The sequence below is a fragment of the Hyla sarda genome, chromosome 10 (assembly GCF_029499605.1).
Source record: "Hyla sarda isolate aHylSar1 chromosome 10, aHylSar1.hap1, whole genome shotgun sequence".
Taxonomy (NCBI): Eukaryota; Metazoa; Chordata; class Amphibia; order Anura; family Hylidae; genus Hyla; species Hyla sarda.
Genome location: NC_079198.1, coordinates 3,989,725 through 4,013,896, shown reverse-complemented (window position 1 = coordinate 4,013,896; position 24,172 = coordinate 3,989,725). Strand labels below are relative to the sequence as shown.

At 36.2% G+C, this 24,172-nt stretch overlaps 1 protein-coding gene and 1 long non-coding RNA gene across 6 annotated transcripts in view; one reads left to right on the top strand and one right to left on the bottom strand.

Moving 5' to 3' along the window:
- LOC130294112 (uncharacterized) overlaps positions 1–24,172 on the top strand; it is a 196,227-nt gene that overhangs the window by 111,818 nt on the left and 60,237 nt on the right. The gene's annotated exons all lie outside the window — the stretch shown is intronic.
- ARHGEF19 (Rho guanine nucleotide exchange factor 19) overlaps positions 1–24,172 on the bottom strand; it is a 90,962-nt gene that overhangs the window by 21,442 nt on the left and 45,348 nt on the right. The window contains exons 5-10 of the mRNA XM_056543565.1: positions 22,928–23,103; positions 21,559–21,806; positions 19,637–19,797; positions 18,927–19,079; positions 16,391–16,520; positions 15,961–16,035 (exon numbers count right to left, since the gene is read on the bottom strand). Of these exons, the coding sequence (XP_056399540.1) occupies positions 15,961–16,035; positions 16,391–16,520; positions 18,927–19,079; positions 19,637–19,797; positions 21,559–21,806; positions 22,928–23,103 (943 nt within the window). The remainder of the gene's footprint in view (positions 1–15,960; positions 16,036–16,390; positions 16,521–18,926; positions 19,080–19,636; positions 19,798–21,558; positions 21,807–22,927; positions 23,104–24,172) is intronic.

Here is a 24,172-nt window from a genome sequence, read left to right as displayed (position 1 = left end):
CTGATATAATAGTAATATAATGACATGTGATCACAGCCCCGCCCCCTGTATGACATCACTGATATATAATAGTAATATAATGACATGTGATCACAGCCCTGCCACCTGTATGACATCACTGATATAATATAATGACATGTGATCACAGACCCGCCCCCTGTATGACATCACTGATATAATAGTAATATAATGACATGTGATCACAGCCCCGCCCCCTGTATGACATCACTGGTATAATATAATAGTAATATAATGACATGTGATCACAGCACCGCCCCCTGTATGACATCACTGATATAATATAATGACGTGATCACAGCCCTGCCCCCTGTATGACATCACTGATATAATAGTAATATAATGACATGTGATCACAGCCCCGCCCCCTGTATGACATCACTGATATAATAGTAATATAATGACATGTGATCACAGCCCCGCCCCCTGTATGACATCACTGATATATAATAGTAATATAATGACATGTGATCACAGCCCTGCCACCTGTATGACATCACTGATATAATATAATGACATGTGATCACAGACCCGCCCCCTGTATGACATCACTGATATAATAGTAATATAATGACATGTGATCACAGCCCCGCCCCCTGTATGACATCACTGGTATAATATAATAGTAATATAATGACATGTGATCACAGCACCGCCCCCTGTATGACATCACTGATATAATACAATAGTAATATAATTACATGATCACAGCCCCGCCCCCTGTATGACATCACTTATATAATAGTAATATAATGACGTGATCACAGCCCTGCCCCCTGTATGACATCACTGATATAATAGTAAAATAATGACTGGACTGTACTATATTATTCTATACTATACTGTACTATACTAAACCGTACTATACTATACTGTACTATACTGTACTGTACTACTCTATACTGTACTGTACTGTACTATACTATTCTATACTGTACTGTACTATAGTGTACTGTACTGTACTATACTGTACTGTACTATACTTTATTGTACTATACTGTACAGTACTGTACTATACTATTCTATACTATACTTTATTGTACTAAACTGTACTGTACTGTACTATGCTGTACTGTACTATACTATACTATACTTTATTGTACTGTACTGTACTATACTATACTGTACTGTACTATAGTATACTGTACTGTAGTATACTATTCTATACTGTACTATACTTTATTGTACTATACTGTACAGTACTATACTTTATTGTACTATCCTGTACTATACTGTACTGTACTATAGTATACTGTACTGTAGTATACTATTCTATACTATAATGTACTATACTTTATTGTACTATACTGTACAGTACTATACTTTATTGTACTATGCTATACTGTACTGTACTATATAGTACTGTACTCTACTGCACTATACAGTACCATACTGTATTTTACTATACTCTACTGTACTATACTGTACTGTATTTTACTATTCTATGCTATACTGTACTATACTATACAATACAGTACAATACTATATTATACTATAGCGTACAGTACTATACTATACATAGAATACTGTGTACAGTACTGGTCAGACCACACATAGAATACTGTGTACAGTACTGGTCAGACCACACATAGAATACTGTGTACAGTACTGGTCAGACCACACATAGAATACTGTGTACAGTACTGGTCAGACCAGACATAGAATACTGTGTACAGTACTGGTCAGACCACACATAGAATACTGTGTACAGTACTGGTCAGACCACACATGGAATACTGTGTACAGTACTGGTCAGACCACACATAGAATACTGTGTACAGTACTGGTCAGACCACACATGGAATACTGTGTACAGTACTGGTCAGACCAGACATAGAATACTGTGTACAGTACTGGTCAGACCACACATGGAATACTGTGTACAGTACTGGTCAGACCACACATGGAATACTGTGTACAGTACTGGTCAGACCACACATAGAATACTGTGTACAGTACTGGTCAGACCACACATGGAATACTGTGTACAGTACTGGTCAGACCACACATAGAATACTGTGTACAGTACTGGTCAGACCACACATGGAATACTGTGTACAGTACTGGTCAGACCACACATGGAATACTGTGTACAGTACTGGTCAGACCACACATAGAATACTGTATACAGTACTGGTCAGACCACACATAGAATACTGTGTACAGTACTGGTCAGACCACACATAGAATACTGTGTACAGTACTGGTCAGACCACACATAGAATATTGTGTACAGTACTGGTCAGACCACACATGGAATACTGTGTACAGTACTGGTCAGATCACACATAGAATACTGTGTACAGTACTGGTCAGACCACACATGGAATACTGTGTACAGTACTGGTCAGATCACACATGGAATACTGTGTACAGTACTGGTCAGATCACACATAGAATACTGTGTACAGTACTGGTCAGACCACACATAGAATACTGTGTACAGTACTGGTCAGACCACACATAGAATACTGTGTACAGTACTGGTCAGACCACACATAGAATACTGTGTACAGTACTGGTCAGACCACACATGGAATACTGTGTACAGTACTGGTCAGACCACACATAGAATACTGTGTACAGTACTGGTCAGACCACACATACAATACTGTGTACAGTACTGGTCAGACCAGACTTTGAATACTGTGTACAGTACTGGTCAGACCACACATGGAATACTGTGTACAGTACTGGTCAGACCACACATACAATACTGTGTACAGTACTGGTCGGGCAACACATAGAATCCTGTGTGCAGTACTGGTCAGACCACACATAGAATACTGTGTACAGTACTGGTCAGACCACACATAGAATACTGTGTACAGTACTGGTCAGACCACACATACAATACTGTGTACAGTACTGGTCAGACCAGACATCAGACCACACATGGAATACTGTGTACAGTACTGGTCAGACCACACATAGAATACTGTGTACAGTACTGGTCAGACCACACATACAATACTGTGTACAGTACTGGTCAGACCAGACTTTGAATACTGTGTACAGTACTGGTCAGACCACACATGGAATACTGTGTACAGTACTGGTCAGACCACACATACAATACTGTGTACAGTACTGGTTGGGCAACACATAGAATCCTGTGTACAGTACTGGTCAGACCACACATAGAATACTGTGTACAGTACTGGTCAGACCACACGTAGAATACTGTGTACAGTACTGGTCAGACCACACATACAATACTGTGTACAGTACTGGTCAGACCAGACATAGAATCCTGTGTACAATACTGGTCAGACCACACATAGAATACTGTGTACAGTACTGGTCAGACCACACATAGAATACTGTGTACAGTACTGGTCAGACCAGACATAGAATCCTGTGTACAGTACTGGTCAGACCACACATGGAATACTGTGTACAGTACTGGTCAGACAACACATACAATACTGTGTACAGTACTGGTCAGACCACACATAGAATACTGTGTACAGTACTGGTCAGACCACACATAGAATACTGTGTACAGTACTGGTCAGACCACACATAGAATACTGTGTACAGTACTGGTCAGAACACATAGAATACTGTGTACAGTACTGGTCAGAACACATAGAATACTGTGTACAGTACTGGTCACCAGTGTACAAGAAAGATATAGTGGAGCTGGAGAGGGTTCAAAGACGGGCAACCAGGGTAATAGGGGGGATGGGAGGACTACAGTACCCAGAAAGATTGTCAGAATTAGGGTTATTTAGTTTAGAAAAAATAATATATCAGAACAGTACAGAGATCTCTCCATGATCTATTTATACCCAGGACTGTATATATAACAAGGAGGTGACCTAATAATATATATAATATATCAGGACAGTACAGAGATCTCTCCATGATCTATTTATACCCAGGACTGTATATAACAAGGAGGTGACCTAATAATATATATAATATATCAGGACAGTACAGAGATCTCTCCATGATCTATTTATACCCAGGACTGTATATATAACAAGGAGGTGACCTAATAATATATATAATATATCAGGACAGTACAGAGATCTCTCCATGATCTATTTATACCCAGGACTGTATATATAACAAGGAGGTGACCTAATAATATATATAATATATCAGGACAGTACAGAGATCTCTCCATGATCTATTTATACCCAGGACTGTATATATAACAAGGAGGTGACCTAATAATATACATATATAATATATCAGGACAGTACAGAGATCTCTCCATGATCTATTTATACCCAGGACTGTATATATAACAAGGAGGTGACCTAATAATATATATAATATATCAGGACAGTACAGAGATCTCTCCATGATCTATTTATACACAGGACTGTATATATACAACAAGGAGGTGACCTAATAATATAATATATCAGGACAGTACAGAGATCTCTCTATGATCTATTTATACCCAGGACTGTATATATAACAAGGAGGAGACCTAATAATATATATAATATATCAGGACAGTACAGAGATCTCTCTATGATCTATTTATACCCAGGACTGTATCTATAACAAGGAGGAGACCTAATAATATATATAATATATCAGGACAGTACAGAGATCTCTCCATGATCTATTTATACCCAGGACTGTATATATAACAAGGAGGCATCCTCTCCGTTTAGAGGAAAGAAGGTTTCTACACCAGCACAGACGGGGGTTCTTTACTGTAAGAGCAGTGAGACTGTGGAATTCTCTCCCGGAGGAGGTGTCATGGTGAACTCTGTAAAAGAATATAAAAGGGGTCTGGATGCATTTTTGGAGAATAATAACATCACAGGTTATGTATAATAGATTTATAGGGACAGATCCAGGGATTTATTCTGGGGACATATTCGGAGTCGGGAAGGAATTTTTACCTCTAGTATGAGGGTTTTTTGCCTCCTCTGGATCAACTCAGTAGGGATATAGGTTGAACTTCATGGACTCTGGTCTTTTCTCAACTTTATGAACTATGTTACTATAGTGTACATTATTATATTATACTAGACTATAGTGTACAATACTATATTATACTAGACTATAGTGTACAATACTATATTATACTAGACTATAGTGTACATTATTATATTATACTAGACTATAGTGTACAATACTATATTATACTAGACTATAGTGTACATTATTATATTATACTAGACTATAGTGTACAATACTATATTATACTAGACTATAGTGTACATTATTATATTATACTAGACTATAGTGTACATTATTATATTATACTAGACTATAGTGTACATTATTATATTATACTAGACTATAGTGTACATTATTATATTATACTAGACTATAGTGTACATTATTATATTATACTAGACTATAGTGTACATTATTATATTATACTAGACTATAGTGTACATTATTATATTATACTAGACTATAGTGTACAATACTATATTATACTAGACTATAGTGTACATTATTATATTATACTAGACTATAGTGTACATTATTATATTATACTAGACTATAGTGTACAATACTATATTATACTAGACTATAGTGTACAATACTGTATTATACTAGACTATAGTGTACATTATTATATTATACTAGACTATAGTGTACATTATTATATTATACTAGACTATAGTGTACATTACTATATTATACTAGACTATAGTGTACATTACTATATTATACTAGACTATAGTGTACAATACTATATTATACTAGACTATAGTGTACAATACTGTATTATACTAGACTATAGTGTACAATACTATATTATACTAGACTATAGTGTACATTATTATATTATACTAGACTATAGTGTACATTATTATATTATACTAGACTATAGTGTACAATACTGTATTATACTAGACTATAGTGTACAATATTATATTATACTAGACTATAGTGTACAATATTATATTATACTAGACTATAGTGTACATTATTATATTATACTAGACTATAGTGTACAATACTATATTATACTAGACTATAGTGTACATTATTATATTATACTAGACTATAGTGTACATTATTATATTATACTAGACTATAGTGTACATTATTATATTATACTAGACTATAGTGTACAATACTATATTATACTAGACTATAGTGTACAATACTATATTATACTAGACTATAGTGTACAATACTATATTATACTAGACTATAGTGTACAATACTATATTATACTAGACTATAGTGTACATTATTATATTATACTAGACTATAGTGTACAATACTATATTATACTAGACTATAGTGTACAATACTATATTATACTAGACTATAGTGTACATTATTATATTATACTAGACTATAGTGTACAATACTATATTATACTAGACTATAGTGTACATTATTATATTATACTAGACTATAGTGTACATTATTATATTATACTAGACTATAGTGTACATTATTATATTATACTAGACTATAGTGTACATTACTATATTATACTAGACTATAGTGTACATTATTATATTATACTAGACTATAGTGTACATTATTATATTATACTAGACTATAGTGTACAATATTATATTATACTAGACTATAGTGTACAATACTATATTATACTAGACTATAGTGTACAATATTATATTATACTAGACTATAGTGTACATTATTATATTATACTAGACTATAGTGTACAATACTATATTATACTAGACTATAGTGTACAATACTATATTATACTAGACTATAGTGTACAATACTATATTATACTAGACTATAGTGTACATTATTATATTATACTAGACTATAGTGTACAATACTATATTATACTAGACTATAGTGTACAATACTATATTATACTAGACTATAGTGTACAATACTGTATTATACTAGACTATAGTGTACATTATTATATTATACTAGACTATAGTGTACAATACTATATTATACTAGACTATAGTGTACAATACTGTATTATACTAGACTATAGTGTACATTATTATATTATACTAGACTATAGTGTACAATACTGTATTATACTAGACTATAGTGTACATTATTATATTATACTAGACTATAGTGTACATTATTACCGTATATTATACTAGACTATAGTGTACATTATTATATTATACTAGACTATAGTGTACATTACTATATTATACTAGACTATAGTGTACATTACTATATTATACTAGACTATAGTTTACAATACTATATTATACTAGACTATAGTGTACAATACTATATTATACTAGACTATAGTGTACATTATTATATTATACTAGACTATAGTGTACAATACTATATTATACTAGACTATAGTGTACAATACTATATTATACTAGACTATAGTGTACATTATTATATTATACTAGACTATAGTGTACAATACTATATTATACTAGACTATAGTGTACATTATTATATTATACTAGACTATAGTGTACATTATTATATTATACTAGACTATAGTGTACATTATTATATTATACTAGACTATAGTGTACATTACTATATTATACTAGACTATAGTGTACAATACTGTATTATACTAGACTATAGTGTACATTATTATATTATACTAGACTATAGTGTACAATACTGTATTATACTAGACTATAGTGTACAATATTATATTATACTAGACTATAGTGTACATTATTATATTATACTAGACTATAGTGTACATTATTATATTATACTAGACTATAGTGTACATTATTATATTATACTAGACTATAGTGTACATTATTATATTATACTAGACTATAGTGTACATTACTATATTATACTAGACTATAGTGTCCAATACTATATTATACTAGACTATAGTGTACAATACTATATTATACTAGACTATAGTGTACATTATTATATTATACTAGACTATAGTGTACAATACTATATTATACTAGACTATAGTGTACATTATTATATTATACTAGACTATAGTGTACAATACTATATTATACTAGACTATAGTGTACAATACTATATTATACTAGACTATAGTGTACATTATTATATTATACTAGACTATAGTGTATATTATTATATTATACTAGACTATAGTGTACAATACTATATTATACTAGACTATAGTGTACAATACTATATTATACTAGACTATAGTGTACAATACTATATTATACTAGACTATAGTGTACATTATTATATTATACTAGACTATAGTGTACAATACTATATTATACTAGACTATAGTGTACATTATTATATTATACTAGACTATAGTGTACAATACTATATTATACTAGACTATAGTGTACAATACTGTATTATACTAGACTATAGTGTACATTATTATATTATACTAGACTATAGTGTACATTATTATATTATACTAGACTATAGTGTACATTATTATATTATACTAGACTATAGTGTACAATACTATATTATACTAGACTATAGTGTACATTATTATATTATACTAGACTATAGTGTACAATACTATATTATACTAGACTATAGTGTACATTATTATATTATACTAGACTATAGTGTACAATACTATATTATACTAGACTATAGTGTACATTATTATATTATACTAGACTATAGTGTACATTATTATATTATACTAGACTATAGTGTACATTATTATATTATACTAGACTATAGTGTACAATACTATATTATACTAGACTATAGTGTACATTATTATATTATACTAGACTATAGTGTACAATACTATATTATACTAGACTATAGTGTACAATACTATATTATACTAGACTATAGTGTACATTATTATATTATACTAGACTATAATGTACATTATTATATTATACTAGACTATAGTGTACAATACTATATTATACTAGACTATAGTGTACATTATTATATTATACTAGACTATAGTGTACAATACTATATTATACTAGACTATAGTGTACAATACTATATTATACTAGACTATAGTGTACAATACTATATTATACTAGACTATAGTGTACATTATTATATTATACTAGACTATAGTGTACATTATTATATTATACTAGACTATAGTGTACATTATTATATTATACTAGACTATAGTGTACAATACTATATTATACTAGACTATAGTGTACAATACTATATTATACTAGACTATAGTGTACAATACTATATTATACTAGACTATAGTGTACATTATTATATTATACTAGACTATAGTGTACAATACTATATTATACTAGACTATAGTGTACAATACTATATTATACTAGACTATAGTGTACATTATTATATTATACTAGACTATAGTGTACAATATTATATTATACTAGACTATAGTGTACAATACTATATTATACTAGACTATAGTGTACATTATTATATTATACTAGACTATAGTGTACATTATTATATTATACTAGACTATAGTGTACAATATTATATTATACTAGACTATAGTGTACAATACTATATTATACTAGACTATAGTGTACATTATTATATTATACTAGACTATAGTGTACAATACTATATTATACTAGACTATAGTGTACAATACTATATTATACTAGACTATAGTGTACATTATTATATTATACTAGACTATAGTGTACAATACTATATTATACTAGACTATAGTGTACATTATTATATTATACTAGACTATAGTGTACATTATTATATTATACTAGACTATAGTGTACAATACTATATTATACTAGACTATAGTGTACAATACTATATTATACTAGACTATAGTGTACAATACTATATTATACTAGACTATAGTGTACATTATTATATTATACTAGACTATAGTGTACAATACTATATTATACTAGACTATAGTGTACAATACTATATTATACTAGACTATAGTGTACATTATTATATTATACTAGACTATAGTGTACAATACTATATTATACTAGACTATAGTGTACAATACTGTATTATACTAGACTATAGTGTACATTATTATATTATACTAGACTATAGTGTACATTATTATATTATACTAGACTATAGTGTACAATACTATATTATACTAGACTATAGTGTACATTACTATATTATACTAGACTATAGTGTACATTATTATATTATACTAGACTATAGTGTACAATACTATATTATACTAGACTATAGTGTACAATACTGTATTATACTAGACTATAGTGTACATTATTATATTATACTAGACTATAGTGTACATTATTATATTATACTAGACTATAGTGTACAATACTATATTATACTAGACTATAGTGTACATTACTATATTATACTAGACTATAGTGTACATTACTATATTATACTAGACTATAGTGTACAATACTATATTATACTAGACTATAGTGTACAATACTATATTATACTAGACTATAGTGTACATTATTATATTATACTAGACTATAGTGTACATTACTATATTATACTAGACTATAGTGTACAATACTATATTATACTAGACTATAGTGTACATTATTATATTATACTAGACTATAGTGTACATTATTATATTATACTAGACTATAGTGTACAATACTATATTATACTAGACTATAGTGTACATTATTATATTATACTAGACTATAGTGTACAATACTATATTATACTAGACTATAGTGTACAATACTATATTATACTAGACTATAGTGTACAATACTATATTATACTAGACTATAGTGTACATTATTATATTATACTAGACTATAGTGTACAATACTATATTATACTAGACTATAGTGTACAATACTATATTATACTAGACTATAGTGTACAATACTATATTATACTAGACTATAGTGTACAATACTATATTATACTAGACTATAGTGTACAATACTATATTATACTAGACTATAGTGTACATTATTATATTATACTAGACTATAGTGTACAATACTATATTATACTAGACTATAGTGTACATTATTATATTATACTAGACTATAGTGTACAATACTATATTATACTAGACTATAGTGTACATTATTATATTATACTAGACTATAGTGTACAATACTATATTATACTAGACTATAGTGTACATTATTATATTATACTAGACTATAGTGTATATTATTATATTATACTAGACTATAGTGTACAATACTATATTATACTAGACTATAGTGTACAATATTATATTATACTAGACTATAGTGTACATTATTATATTATACTAGACTATAGTGTACATTATTATATTATACTAGACTATAGTGTACATTATTATATTATACTAGACTATAGTGTACAATACTATATTATACTAGACTATAGTGTACAATACTATATTATACTAGACTATAGTGTACAATACTATATTATACTAGACTATAGTGTACATTATTATATTATACTAGACTATAGTGTACAATACTATATTATACTAGACTATAGTGTACATTATTATATTATACTAGACTATAGTGTACAATACTATATTATACTAGACTATAGTGTACATTATTATATTATACTAGACTATAGTGTACAATACTATATTATACTAGACTATAGTGTACATTATTATATTATACTAGACTATAGTGTACAATACTATATTATACTAGACTATAGTGTACATTATTATATTATACTAGACTATAGTGTACAATACTATATTATACTAGACTATAGTGTACATTATTATATTATACTAGACTATAGTGTACATTATTATATTATACTAGACTATAGTGTACAATACTATATTATACTAGACTATAGTGTACATTATTATATTATACTAGACTATAGTGTACATTATTATATTATACTAGACTATAGTGTACAATACTATATTATACTAGACTATAGTGTACATTATTATATTATACTAGACTATAGTGTACAATACTATATTATACTAGACTATAGTGTACATTATTATATTATACTAGACTATAGTGTACAATACTATATTATACTAGGCTATAGTGTACATTATTATATTATACTAGACTATAGTGTACATTATTATATTATACTAGACTATAGTGTACATTATTATATTATTCTAGACTATAGTGTACAATACTATATTATACTAGACTATAGTGTACAATACTATATTATACTTGACTATAGTGTACATTATTATATTATACTAGACTATAGTGTACAATACTATATTATACTAGACTATAGTGTACATTATTATATTATACTAGACTATAGTGTACATTATTATATTATACTAGACTATAGTGTACATTATTATATTATTCTAGACTATAGTGTACAATACTATATTATACTAGACTATAGTGTACAATACTATATTATACTAGACTATAGTGTACATTATTATATTATACTAGACTATAGTGTACATTATTATATTATACTAGACTATAGTGTACAATACTATATTATACTAGACTATAGTGTACAATACTATATTATACTAGACTATAGTGTACAATACTATATTATACTAGACTATAGTGTACAATACTATATTATACTAGACTATAGTGTACATTATTATATTATACTAGACTATAGTGTACAATACTATATTATACTAGACTATAGTGTACAATACTATATTATACTAGACTATAGTGTACAATACTATATTATACTAGACTATAGTGTACAATACTGTATTATACTAGACTATAGTGTACATTATTATATTATACTAGACTATAGTGTACATTATTATATTATACTAGACTATAGTGTACATTACTATATTATACTAGACTATAGTGTACATTATTATATTATACTAGACTATAGTGTACATTATTATATTATTCTAGACTATAGTGTACATTACTATATTATACTAGACTATAGTGTACATTATTATATTATACTAGACTATAGTGTACATTATTATATTATACTAGACTATAGTGTACAATACTATATTATACTAGACTATAGTGTACAATATTATATTATACTAGACTATAGTGTACAATACTGTATTATACTAGACTATAGTGTACAATACTATATTATACTAGACTATAGTGTACAATACTATATTATACTAGACTATAGTGTACATTATTATATTATACTAGACTATAGTGTACAATACTATATTATACTAGACTATAGTGTACATTATTATATTATACTAGACTATAGTGTACATTATTATATTATACTAGACTATAGTGTACAATACTATATTATACTAGACTATAGTGTACATTATTATATTATACTAGACTATAGTGTACATTATTATATTATACTAGACTATAGTGTACAATACTATATTATACTAGACTATAGTGTACAATACTATATTATACTAGACTATAGTGTACATTATTATATTATACTAGACTATAGTGTACAATACTATATTATACTAGACTATAGTGTACATTATTATATTATACTAGACTATAGTGTACATTATTATATTATACTAGACTATAGTGTACAATACTATATTATACTATACTGTACTGTACTAAATGTGCTTTCCGATGGACAGACTGTCTAAATATCAGTCATACTGATGTCCAGGTGGACCCCACATGTTCATTAGACCCGTCATATCATATACTCCCCCCTCCCCCCAATAGAGTCACACCTGGGTGTCACATCTCAGCCCCCTGTGACCTCCAGAGTAACCCCCAGTCTACAGTCCTGTCCATACTGTGTACACAGACAGATGCCGCGGTGACCGCTCTTACTGGTGTCCATACTGTTTGTGTTTGATCTGCTCCCCCTGAACTGCATCATCAGCTTCATGTGAAATTCTCCCAAGTCTTATGAAATTGAGAGATTAGATTGTGAGCTCCGGGGGTCAGGGATGATAGGAGTGATGCATTGTATGATAGGAGATTAGATTGTGATCTCCTGGGGTCAGGGATGATGGGAGTGATACATTGTATGTGATAGGAGATTAGATTGTGAGCTCCTGGGGTCAGGGATGATGGGAGTGATACATTGTATGTGATAGGAGATTAGATTGTGAGCTCCTAGGGTCAGGGATGATGGGAGTGATACATTGTATGATAGGAGATTAGATTGTGAGCTCCGGGGGTCAGGGATGATGGGAGTGATACATTGTATGATAGATTAGATTGTGAGCTCCTGGGGTCAGGGATGATGGGAGTGATACATTGTATGATAGGAGATTAGATTGTGATCTCCTGGGGTTAGGGATGATGGGAGTGATACATTGTATGTGATAGGTGATTAGATTGTGAGCTCCTGCGGTCAGGGATGATGGGAGTGATACATTGTATGTGAGAGGAGATTAGATTGTGAGCTCCTAGGGTCAGGGATGATGGGAGTGATACATTGTATGTGATAGGAGATTAGATTGTGAGCTCCTGGGGTCAGGGATGATGGGAGTGATACATTGTATGTGATAGGTGATTAGATTGTGAGCTCCTGCGGTCAGGGATGATGGGAGTGATACATTGTATGATAGGAGATTAGATTGTGATCTCCTGGGGTCAGGGATGATGGGAGTGATACATTGTATGATAGGAGATTAGATTGTGAGCTCCTGGGGTCAGGGATGATGGGAGTGATACATTGTATGATAGGAGATTTGATTGTTAGCTCCTGGGGTCAGGGATGATGGGAGTGATACATTGTATGATAGGAGATTAGATTGTGATCTGGGGTCAGGGATGATGGGAGTGATACATTGTATGATAGGAGATTAGATTGTGAGCTCCCGGGGTCAGGGATGATGGGAGTGATACATTGTATGATAGGAGATTAGATTGTGAGCTCCTGGGGTCAGGGATGATGGGAGTGATACATTGTATGTGATAGGAGATTAGATTGTGATCTCCTGGGGTCAGGGATGATGGGAGTGATACATTGTATGTGATAGGAGATTAGATTGTGAGCTCCTGGGGTCAGGGATGATGGGAGTGATACATTGTATGTGATAGGAGATTAGATTGTAATCTCCTGGGGTCAGGAATGATGGGAGTGATACATTGTATGATAGGAGATTAGATTGTGAGCTCCTGCGGTCAGGGATGATGGGAGTGATACATTGTATGATAGGAGATTAGATTGTGAGCTCCTGCGGTCAGGGATGATGGGAGTGATACATTGTATGATAGGAGATTAGATTGTGATCTCCTGGGGTCAGGGATGATGGGAGTGATACATTGTATGATAGGAGATTAGATTGTGAGCTCCTGGGGTCAGGGATGATGGGAGTAATACATTGTATGATAGGAGATTAGATTGTGATCTGGGGTCAGGGATGATGGGAGTGATACATTGTATGTGAGAGGAGATTAGATTGTGAGCTCCTAGGGTCAGGGATGATGGGAGTGATACATTGTATGATAGGAGATTAGATTGTGAGCTCCTGGGGTCAGGGATGATGGGAGTGATACATTGTATGTGATAGGAGATTAGATTGTGAGCTCCTGGGGTCAGGGATGATGGGAGTGATACATTGTATGATAGGAGATTAGATTGTGATCTCCTGGGGTCAGGGATGATGGGAGTGATACATTGTATGATAGGAGATTAGATTGTGAGCTCCTGGGGTCAGGGATGATGGGAGTGATACATTGTATGATAGGAGATTAGATTGTGAGCTCCTGGGGTCAGGGATGATGGGAGTGATACATTGTATGTGAGAGGAGATTAGATTGTGAGCTCCTGGGGTCAGGGATGATGGGAGTGATACATTGTATGATAGGAGATTAGATTGTGAGCTCCTGGGGTCAGGGATGATGGGAGTGATACATTGTATGATAGGAGATTAGATTGTGAGCTCCTGGGGTCAGGGATGATGGGAGTGATACATTGTATGTGATAGGAGATTAGATTGTGAGCTCCTGGGGTCAGGGATGATGGGAGTGATACATTGTATGTGATAGAGAGATGATGACAGTTCTATATTCTGTCAGATTAGATTAGATTGTGAGCTCTTTGGCCCAGACACTAAACACTTATATAAATGGTTTGTGCTGATTGTTGGGTCTGTTTTCATGGCCGTCTCTGATTTTACATGACTTATATTTTGTGCTGCAGTAATGTCCCCCAGTCTCTGCGCCATCTTGTTACCTTCTTGAGCTCGGTGAAGGCTTGACTCGCCGTTTCTTCATTATGGGACCCGGGGGCCGTATGTTTCAATATGTTCTGCGGAGATACAGGAAATATGATAACTCAAGAGACAAAATGGGGAGGAGGGGGTTAATCTATTCAATCTCTGGTAAGAAAATATCGCCCAATCCTTCCCCCAATTAAAATGGCTAATAACAGAAAGCAATAGATTTACACTCTCCCATACAGTCTTGAGGGGCAGTGTTTACCATTCAGGGTGCCTCCATTTGTTGCAAAACTACAACTTCCAGCATGCCCGGACAGCCTTTGGCTGTCCGGGCATGCTGGGAGTTGTAGTTTTGCAACACACTGGAGTGGAGAATGGTCCCTGTATTCCTTAGAAAAGGGGTACAAGTGATCCTGACACAGCTGATCACCGATGATCACCTACCTCCACCAGCATCTTCAGACGCATGATCCTCTGGAAGGGCAAGATGAGGAAGGACGTGAGGGGCAGGCGCTGGCAGACTTGATCCTCCTCCAGTTTGGCCAGGACTCCACGGAAGCGAGTGTTCTCTTGTCTGTAGGGGGCGACATATACTGCGCTTTATTACACTGTATACATGGTCATTAGGTGGTGGGTTCAGGTGCATTTGTCACATGAATTGATGGCATGAAGCCACCACCATAGTTCATCAGGGGTTGGTCTCCCTATGCCAATCGTACATTTGTTGTTAATTACGTTTTTATTTTCCAAAAATAAAGTTTCTTCTGTGTTTAACAGTTTAAACTTCCAGCACTAAGTCATTTTGCTTTGATTGATGAACCGGGCTCGCCAGCCGATGGCAGCCCTGTGCGTTTTGTCTTCGCATGAGCTTATTGGCGCATGCACGGTGAGTCTTTGACCCTCATCAGACACACTGTGCATGTGTCGAATTCACTAGAGGCAGAAAGGAAGACCGGTCACTAGAGGCTGGGAGCGAGCTCCGTGCCTTTAGGGATTTCAAGCACGCATGCATTCACTATCCACAGGAAGCAGAGAGGAAGACCTGTCACTAAAGACTGGGAGCGAACTCCGTGCCTTTAGGGATTTCAGTCACGCATGCATTCACTATCCTCAGGAGGCAGAGAGGAAGACCGGTCACTAGAGGCTGGGAGCGAGCTCCGTGCCTTTAGGGATTTCAAGCACGCATGCATCACTATCCACAGGAAGCAGAGAGGAAGACCTGTCATTAGAGGCTGGTAGCGAGCTTCGTGCCTTTAGGGATTTCAAGCGCGCATGCATTTGCTATCCTCAAGAGGCAGAGAGGAAGACTTGTCACTAGAGGCTGGGAGCGAGTTCTGTGCCTTTAGAGATTTCAGTCACGCATGCATTCGCTATCCTCAGGAGGCAGAGAGGAAGACCGGTCACTAGAGGCTGGGCGCGGGCTCCTTGCCTTTAGGGATTTCAAGCGCGCATGCATTCGCTATCCTCAGGAGGCAGAGAGGAAGACTTGTCACTAGAGACTGGGACCGAGCTCTGTGCCTTTAAGGATTTCAGTCACGCATGCATCACTATCCACAGGAAGCAGGGAGGAAGACCGGTCACTAGAGGCTGGGAGCGAGCTCCGTGCCTTTAGGGATTTCAAGCACGCATGCATCACTATCCACAGGAAGCAGAGAGGAAGACCTGTCATTAGAGGCTGGTAGCGAGCTTCGTGCCTTTAGGGATTTCAAGCGCGCATGCATTTGCTATCCTCAAGAGGCAGAGAGGAAGACTTGTCACTAGAGGCTGGGAGCGAGTTCTGTGCCTTTAGAGATTTCAGTCACGCATGCATTCGCTATCCTCAGGAGGCAGAGAGGAAGACCGGTCACTAGAGGCTGGGCGCGGGCTCCTTGCCTTTAGGGATTTCAAGCGCGCATGCATTCGCTATCCTCAGGAGGCAGAGAGGAAGACTTGTCACTAGAGACTGGGACCGAGCTCTGTGCCTTTAAGGATTTCAGTCACGCATGCATCACTATCCACAGGAAGCAGGGAGGAAGACCGGTCACTAGAGGCTGGGCGCGGGCTCCGTGCCTTTAGCGATTTCAAGCGCGCATGCATTCGCTATCGTCAGGAGGCAGAGAGGAAGACTTGTCACTAGAGGCTGGGAGCGAGTTCTGTGCCTTTAAGGATTTCAAGCGCGCATGCATTCGCTATCCTCAGGAAGCAGAGAGGAAGACTTGTCACCAGGGGCTGGGAGCGAGTTCCGTGCCTTTAGGGATAACAACTCAAGTGTGCATGCATCGATTTCGTCATTGGTGTGATGTCTCTGACACTGTTAAACATGGAAGAAACATTATCTTTGGGAGAACATACACTTGAAAATGTATAAAAGAAAAATGTTTGGCAAGGGGGGTGGGGGGCTAACCCATGTAGGCTATGGTCACCTTATTGCACTAAATCACGTCACTTTGATTGACACACAGTGAGCATAGTGACACATGCGGTTAGTCTATGACTCCATCAGATACACTGTGGTGTGTTGAAATCCCTGGTAGCAGAGAGGAAGACCTATCACTAGAGGCTGGAAGCGAGTTCTGTGCCTCTAGGGATTTCAGCTAAAGTGCTCATACATCCCTATCCTCATCGGCGTCGCATGCACGGACAAAACAAGCCCTGTGTTTCAGTTGAAGTGGCGTGATTCCTCTGACACTGTTAAAGATGATAGAAACATTATTTTGGAAAAAATAAGAACAAAAAAATGAATTAAAAAGAAATTTTGGCATGCTGGTGGTTTTATGCCATTAATTTATGTGAAACATGAACTTTTAAGTGATTTATTTCATTATTCATATATTTGTATTGTACTTAGACCTATCCTACTGAACTCATGCTTCCCGTAGAACTTTTTCTTTAGTAATATTTACCCAGGCCTCCTCATCTCTGGTACATGGAGATGAATTACAGTTTGTCACAGCTCTCTCATATAGTCATATGATCTACAATGAGTGGAGGTGTCACTTACAGCAGCCGCTGGTAGGTCTGTTCTTGATAGGCCTGGTTGGTGACATACGGAAGATAAACTCTACGCAACTCTGGGCAGTGACGTAACACAATGTCACATACATCGAATCTCAGGATGTCCTCCTCCAGACGTTCCTCCAGGTCGGCCAGGAACCTGTTGTGATGCACAGAACACAAGGGTCAGTGGGTCAGATGTTATCTCCTGAGTTTGGAATTGGGACAGAAATCAATGAGCTCCTCAACTGGGGACCACTGTGATCTTGGTGCAGCCCTGGCATTCTGTGCCAGGCACTGCTTTCGAGGCGGGGCCATGACGTCATGGTCATGCCCCCCTAGTGTCGCCACTCCCCCTCCAGTCATGTCTATGGAGGGGGCATGACATCACGAGGGGGCGTAAGCAAGACGTTACATCCCCGTCTCGGAAGCAGTGCCCGGCACAGAATAAAATGGGGATAAGATGCACAAAGCCGGAATACCCCTTTAAATATGACATTTTTCATCCATACTCAAATATTCCAAGACTGTTGTCACTGAGATCAATGAGATCACAGACCTGAGAGACAGTTTTAAGAGACATCACCTCTCCAAAAGAAGATTTATTTAAAACGTGAATACAGCAGATGGAGAAATACAGAACTGAGATGATCGATAACCAGTTACCTGAAGAAGGGACAGGAAAAATAAGAAGAAGCAACAGAAAGTCACCCGCACCTCTCACTGATCTCCTTCACTTCTGGAAGTTTAGAGAAAAGCCACTGCTTCTCCTGGGCCCCGAGACACTCGTTCAGCTCAGAGGAGTTCAGGAAATGATCCACAACTATGGACAAACTGTTCACGTATGAAGCTTCAGACGTCACTAACTCGAACTTAGCCTGTAGAGACATAGAGGGTCAGCAATGCAATACTGCAACATGCAGAACTTAACACAGCCACTTTTCCTTTCAGTTCGAAACTGATTGTGCTGAGAAAATTTTTCCTAGCTGTGTATTGCTCAGACAAATTCATCATATGCTCTGTGCCATTTCATAAATTTGACGCGCATCAGCATTTTCACAGCTAAAAATTGACTGTAAAACATGTCCACCACAGACAATAATGATAAATTTCCCATAATGTCTATGAATCGCGAGAAGAGAAGGAGGACGAGACAGGTGAATTGTGAGAAGAGACAAGGAGGATGAGACAAAGAGATGGTGAATGGTGAGAAGAGACAAGGAGGATGAGACATAGAGCTGGTGATGGAGAAGAGTGAAAGGGAAAACAAGACATAGAGCTGATGAATGGTGAGAAGAGACAAGGAGGATGAGACAAACAGATGGTGAATGGTGAGAAGAGACAAGGAGGATGAGACATAGAGCTGGTGATGGAGAAGAGTGAAAGGGAAAACAAGTCATAGAGCTGATGAATGGTGAGAAGAGACAACGAGGATGAGACAAAGAGATGGTGATGGAGAAGAGTGAAAGGGAAAACAAGACATAGAGCTGATGAATGGTGAGAAGAGACAAGGAGGATGAGACAAACAGATGGTGAATGGTGAGAAGAGACAAGGAGGATGAGACATAGAGCTGGTGATGGAGAAGAGTGAAAGGGAAAACAAGACATAGAGCTGATGAATGGTGAGAAGAGACAACGAGGATGAGACAAAGAGATGGTGAATGGTGAGGAGAGACAAAGAGGATGAGACATAGAGATGGTGAATGGTGAGGAGAGACAAAGAGGATGAGACATAGAGATGGTGAATGGTGAGAAGAGACAACGAGGATGAGACAAAGAGATGGTGAATGGTGAGGAGAGACAAAGAGGATGAGACATAGAGATGGTGAATGGTGAGGAGAGACAAAGAGGATGAGACATAGAGATGGTGAATGGTGAGAAGAGACAAGGAGGATGAGACATAGAGCTGGTGATGGAGAAGAGTGAAAGGGAAAACAAGACATAGAGATGGTTAATGGTGAGAAGAGACAAGGAGGATGAGACAAAGAGATGGTGAATGGTGAGAAAAGACGAAGAGGATGAGACATAGAGGATGAGGCATAGAGATGGTGAATGGTGAGAAGAGACAAGGAGGATGAGACAAAGAGATGGTGAATGGTGAGAAGAGACAAAGAGGATGAGACATAGAGCCAACAAGAGACAAAGAGGATGAGACATAGAGCTGATGAATGGTGAGAAGAGACAACGAGTATGAGACATAGAGCTGGTGAATGGTGAGAAGAAACAAAAAGGATGAGACATAGAGCTGGTGAATGGTGAGAAGAGACAAAGAGGATGAGACATAGAGTTGATGAATGGTGAGAAGAAACAAAAAGGATGAGACATAGAGCCGGTGAATGGTGAGAAGAAACAAAGAGGATGAGACATAGAGTTGATGAATGGTGAGAAGAAACAAAGAGGATGAGACATAGAGCCGGTGAATGGTGAGAAGAAACAAAGAGGATGAGACATAGAGTTGATGAATGGTGAGAAGAGACAAGGAGGATGAGACATAGAGCTGGTGATGGAGAAGAGTGAAAGGGAAAACAAGACATAGAGCCGGTGTATGTTGAGGAGAGAAAGATGAGAAAATGGCTGGCCCTGTGTCTGTAGGCCATGGGTCTATACTTCAGGACTTTGATGGACAGGACGGGATGTACCTCTTGCAGTTTCCTCTCCTGGATGGTCAGGGTGTTCAGCAGACCACTGCCCCTCACATCTGGGATATCCTGCCACAGAGAGAACGTGGACCCTCGGGACGAGCGCTGGGAGCGGAAGGAGCTGCTGGGGGACAGGTTGCTCTTGGGACTGGCGGACACATCGTCTTCCTCCCCGGTTGTGTCTTCTCGCTTCTGCCGCTGTAGCTCTCGGTTTATGGCCACGTCACTGTACTCCTGATACAGGATCGCTGAAGACAAGACAGCACCAGCAATGTTACTGGGGAGCACACAAGGAGGGGGATCATCAGCTGGGGGTAAAGATGGAGTCATCACAGATACAAGAAGCTATGGATGGTCAGGAGCAGCCACCAAGACAGAAGAAGACTCAGATCACTATCCATGGAGCCCTGAACCAAGCTGACCAGAAAGACACCAACATCCTGGTCACTTTATCATAGCTGCTTTGCTAAATGTATCCTAAATTATACTGCAGAACCGCACAGGATGTAACTCAGGATCAGTACAGGATAAGTAATGTAATGTATGTACACAGTGACCTCACCAGCAGAATAGTGAGTACAGCTCTGGGGTATAATACAGGATATAACTCAGGATCAGTACAGGATAAGTAATGTAATGTATGTACACAGTGACCTCACCAGCAGAATAGTGAGTACAGCTCTGGAGTATAATACAGGATATAACTCAGGATCAGTACAGGATAAGTAATGTAATGTATGTACACAGTGACCTCACCAGCAGAATAGTGAGTACAGCTCTGGAGTATATAATACAGGATATAACTCAGGATCAGTACAGGATAAGTAATGTAATGTATGTACACAGTGACCTCACCAGCAGAATAGTGAGTACAGCTCTGGGGTAAAATACAGGATATAACTCAGGATCAGTACAGGATAAGTAATGTAATGTATGTACACAGTGACTCCACCAGCAGAATAGTGAGTACAGCTCTGGAGTATAATACAGGATATAACTCAGGATCAGTACAGGATAAGTAATGTAATGTATGTACACAGTGACCTCACCAGCAGAATAGTGAGTACAGCTCTGGAGTATAATACAGGATATAACTCAGGATCAGTACAGGATAAGTAATGTAATGTATGTACACAGTGACTCCACCAGCAGAATAGTGAGTACAGCTCTGGAGTATAATACAGGATATAACTCAGGATCAGTACAGGATAAGTAAAGTAATGTATGTACACAGTGACCTCACCAGCAGAATAGTGAGTGCAGCTCTGGGGTATAATACAGTGATTCCAGACTGTAATCTGTGTGTCATAGAGGGTATGGGTACATTCTCAGTTTCTTTACATACAAACAGGTAATAATGGATCCTTACAGCTCAGCAGGAAGCGTGACTGCCTCCTCTCACAATACGACTGTCTTCTATCTGTGTTCTCTGCATCGATGTGACTTTCATGCTGTCTTTCTTTACGAGCTGAAGGTCTCATGTGACTCTCTACCTCCTGGCTTGGTGGTCTCGCAGGACTAGGCTCTCCATCTGTCAATTTGTTCCTGAAAGGGTAAAAGAAGACTTAGTAGGGCGGCCTTCAGCCCCTCCACAGCCTCGGTAGCCGGGGGAGGCAGGGAGTGGAGGCTGCTGGGAGACAATTGAAGGGCAAGTGAGAAAAATTCCTTTAAATGGAGCAAACAAAGAATCTGTTCTGTGAGCGTTAGGACAAGGAAACGTAATGAACAAATCCCCAAAATACAACCAGCTCTGTGGAGGGGCCTGAAATGATGAGAGGTGTAGTCTGAGGTGGCTCAGCCGAGGAGCCACCCGGGTAATAACACAATCACATCCTAATAGGTAAATGTAAGTTCTGTAATGTCCGTTCATCGTCATCATCGCTCCTTAGCTGGGGTCACATACATGTCGTATTTTGGTCAGGATTGGGCCCAAAACAAAAAATGACAAATCTGTCCAATGTACAGGAGAAAATTGTCTATAACTCCAAGAGTCATGAAAACATTTTAATAAAATTTGGTCAATTAGGGCCAATTCACACTACAGAATTTCCAAGCAGAATTCTATTTAGAAATCCTGCTCTGAAATTCCGCTGCATGAGGATAACATTGGTGTAAATTGGTTCTCCATTGACCCATTTACACAGCGGAATTTCTGCCGTGGGAATTCCAGATTCCATTCTGCATTGCCGTGGTAACGGTGCAGGTCCGCACTGTCCTAGCACGAATAGATTCCTGCAATTTCCCTGTCCAAAGCTGCTGCAGACCATCTCATAAAAAAGCAGACTATGGCACAATCACTATGGTTGCAGCATCTACTGCATTCATTCCCTGTCTGCTCCTCTACCTGTGGCATTGTTCAGCACAGGACAGAATGCTGTAACCAGCTCATTCTTCTCTAAATGTCCCAATAAAAACATATATGTATATGACAGGGAGACTGTGATGTAGCTGTAGGAGCTGGGTAGAAATGGTGACATCACTCGGGGCGGGGCTAGAGCTCAGAGACAATATACAGCAGAGGATGATGGGAGAGAGGGAGAAATCAGGAAGCTGCTGAGACAATGAGAGAACTACATAACTTCCTGTCAGGAGAGAGGGAGGAAATACAAGCTAC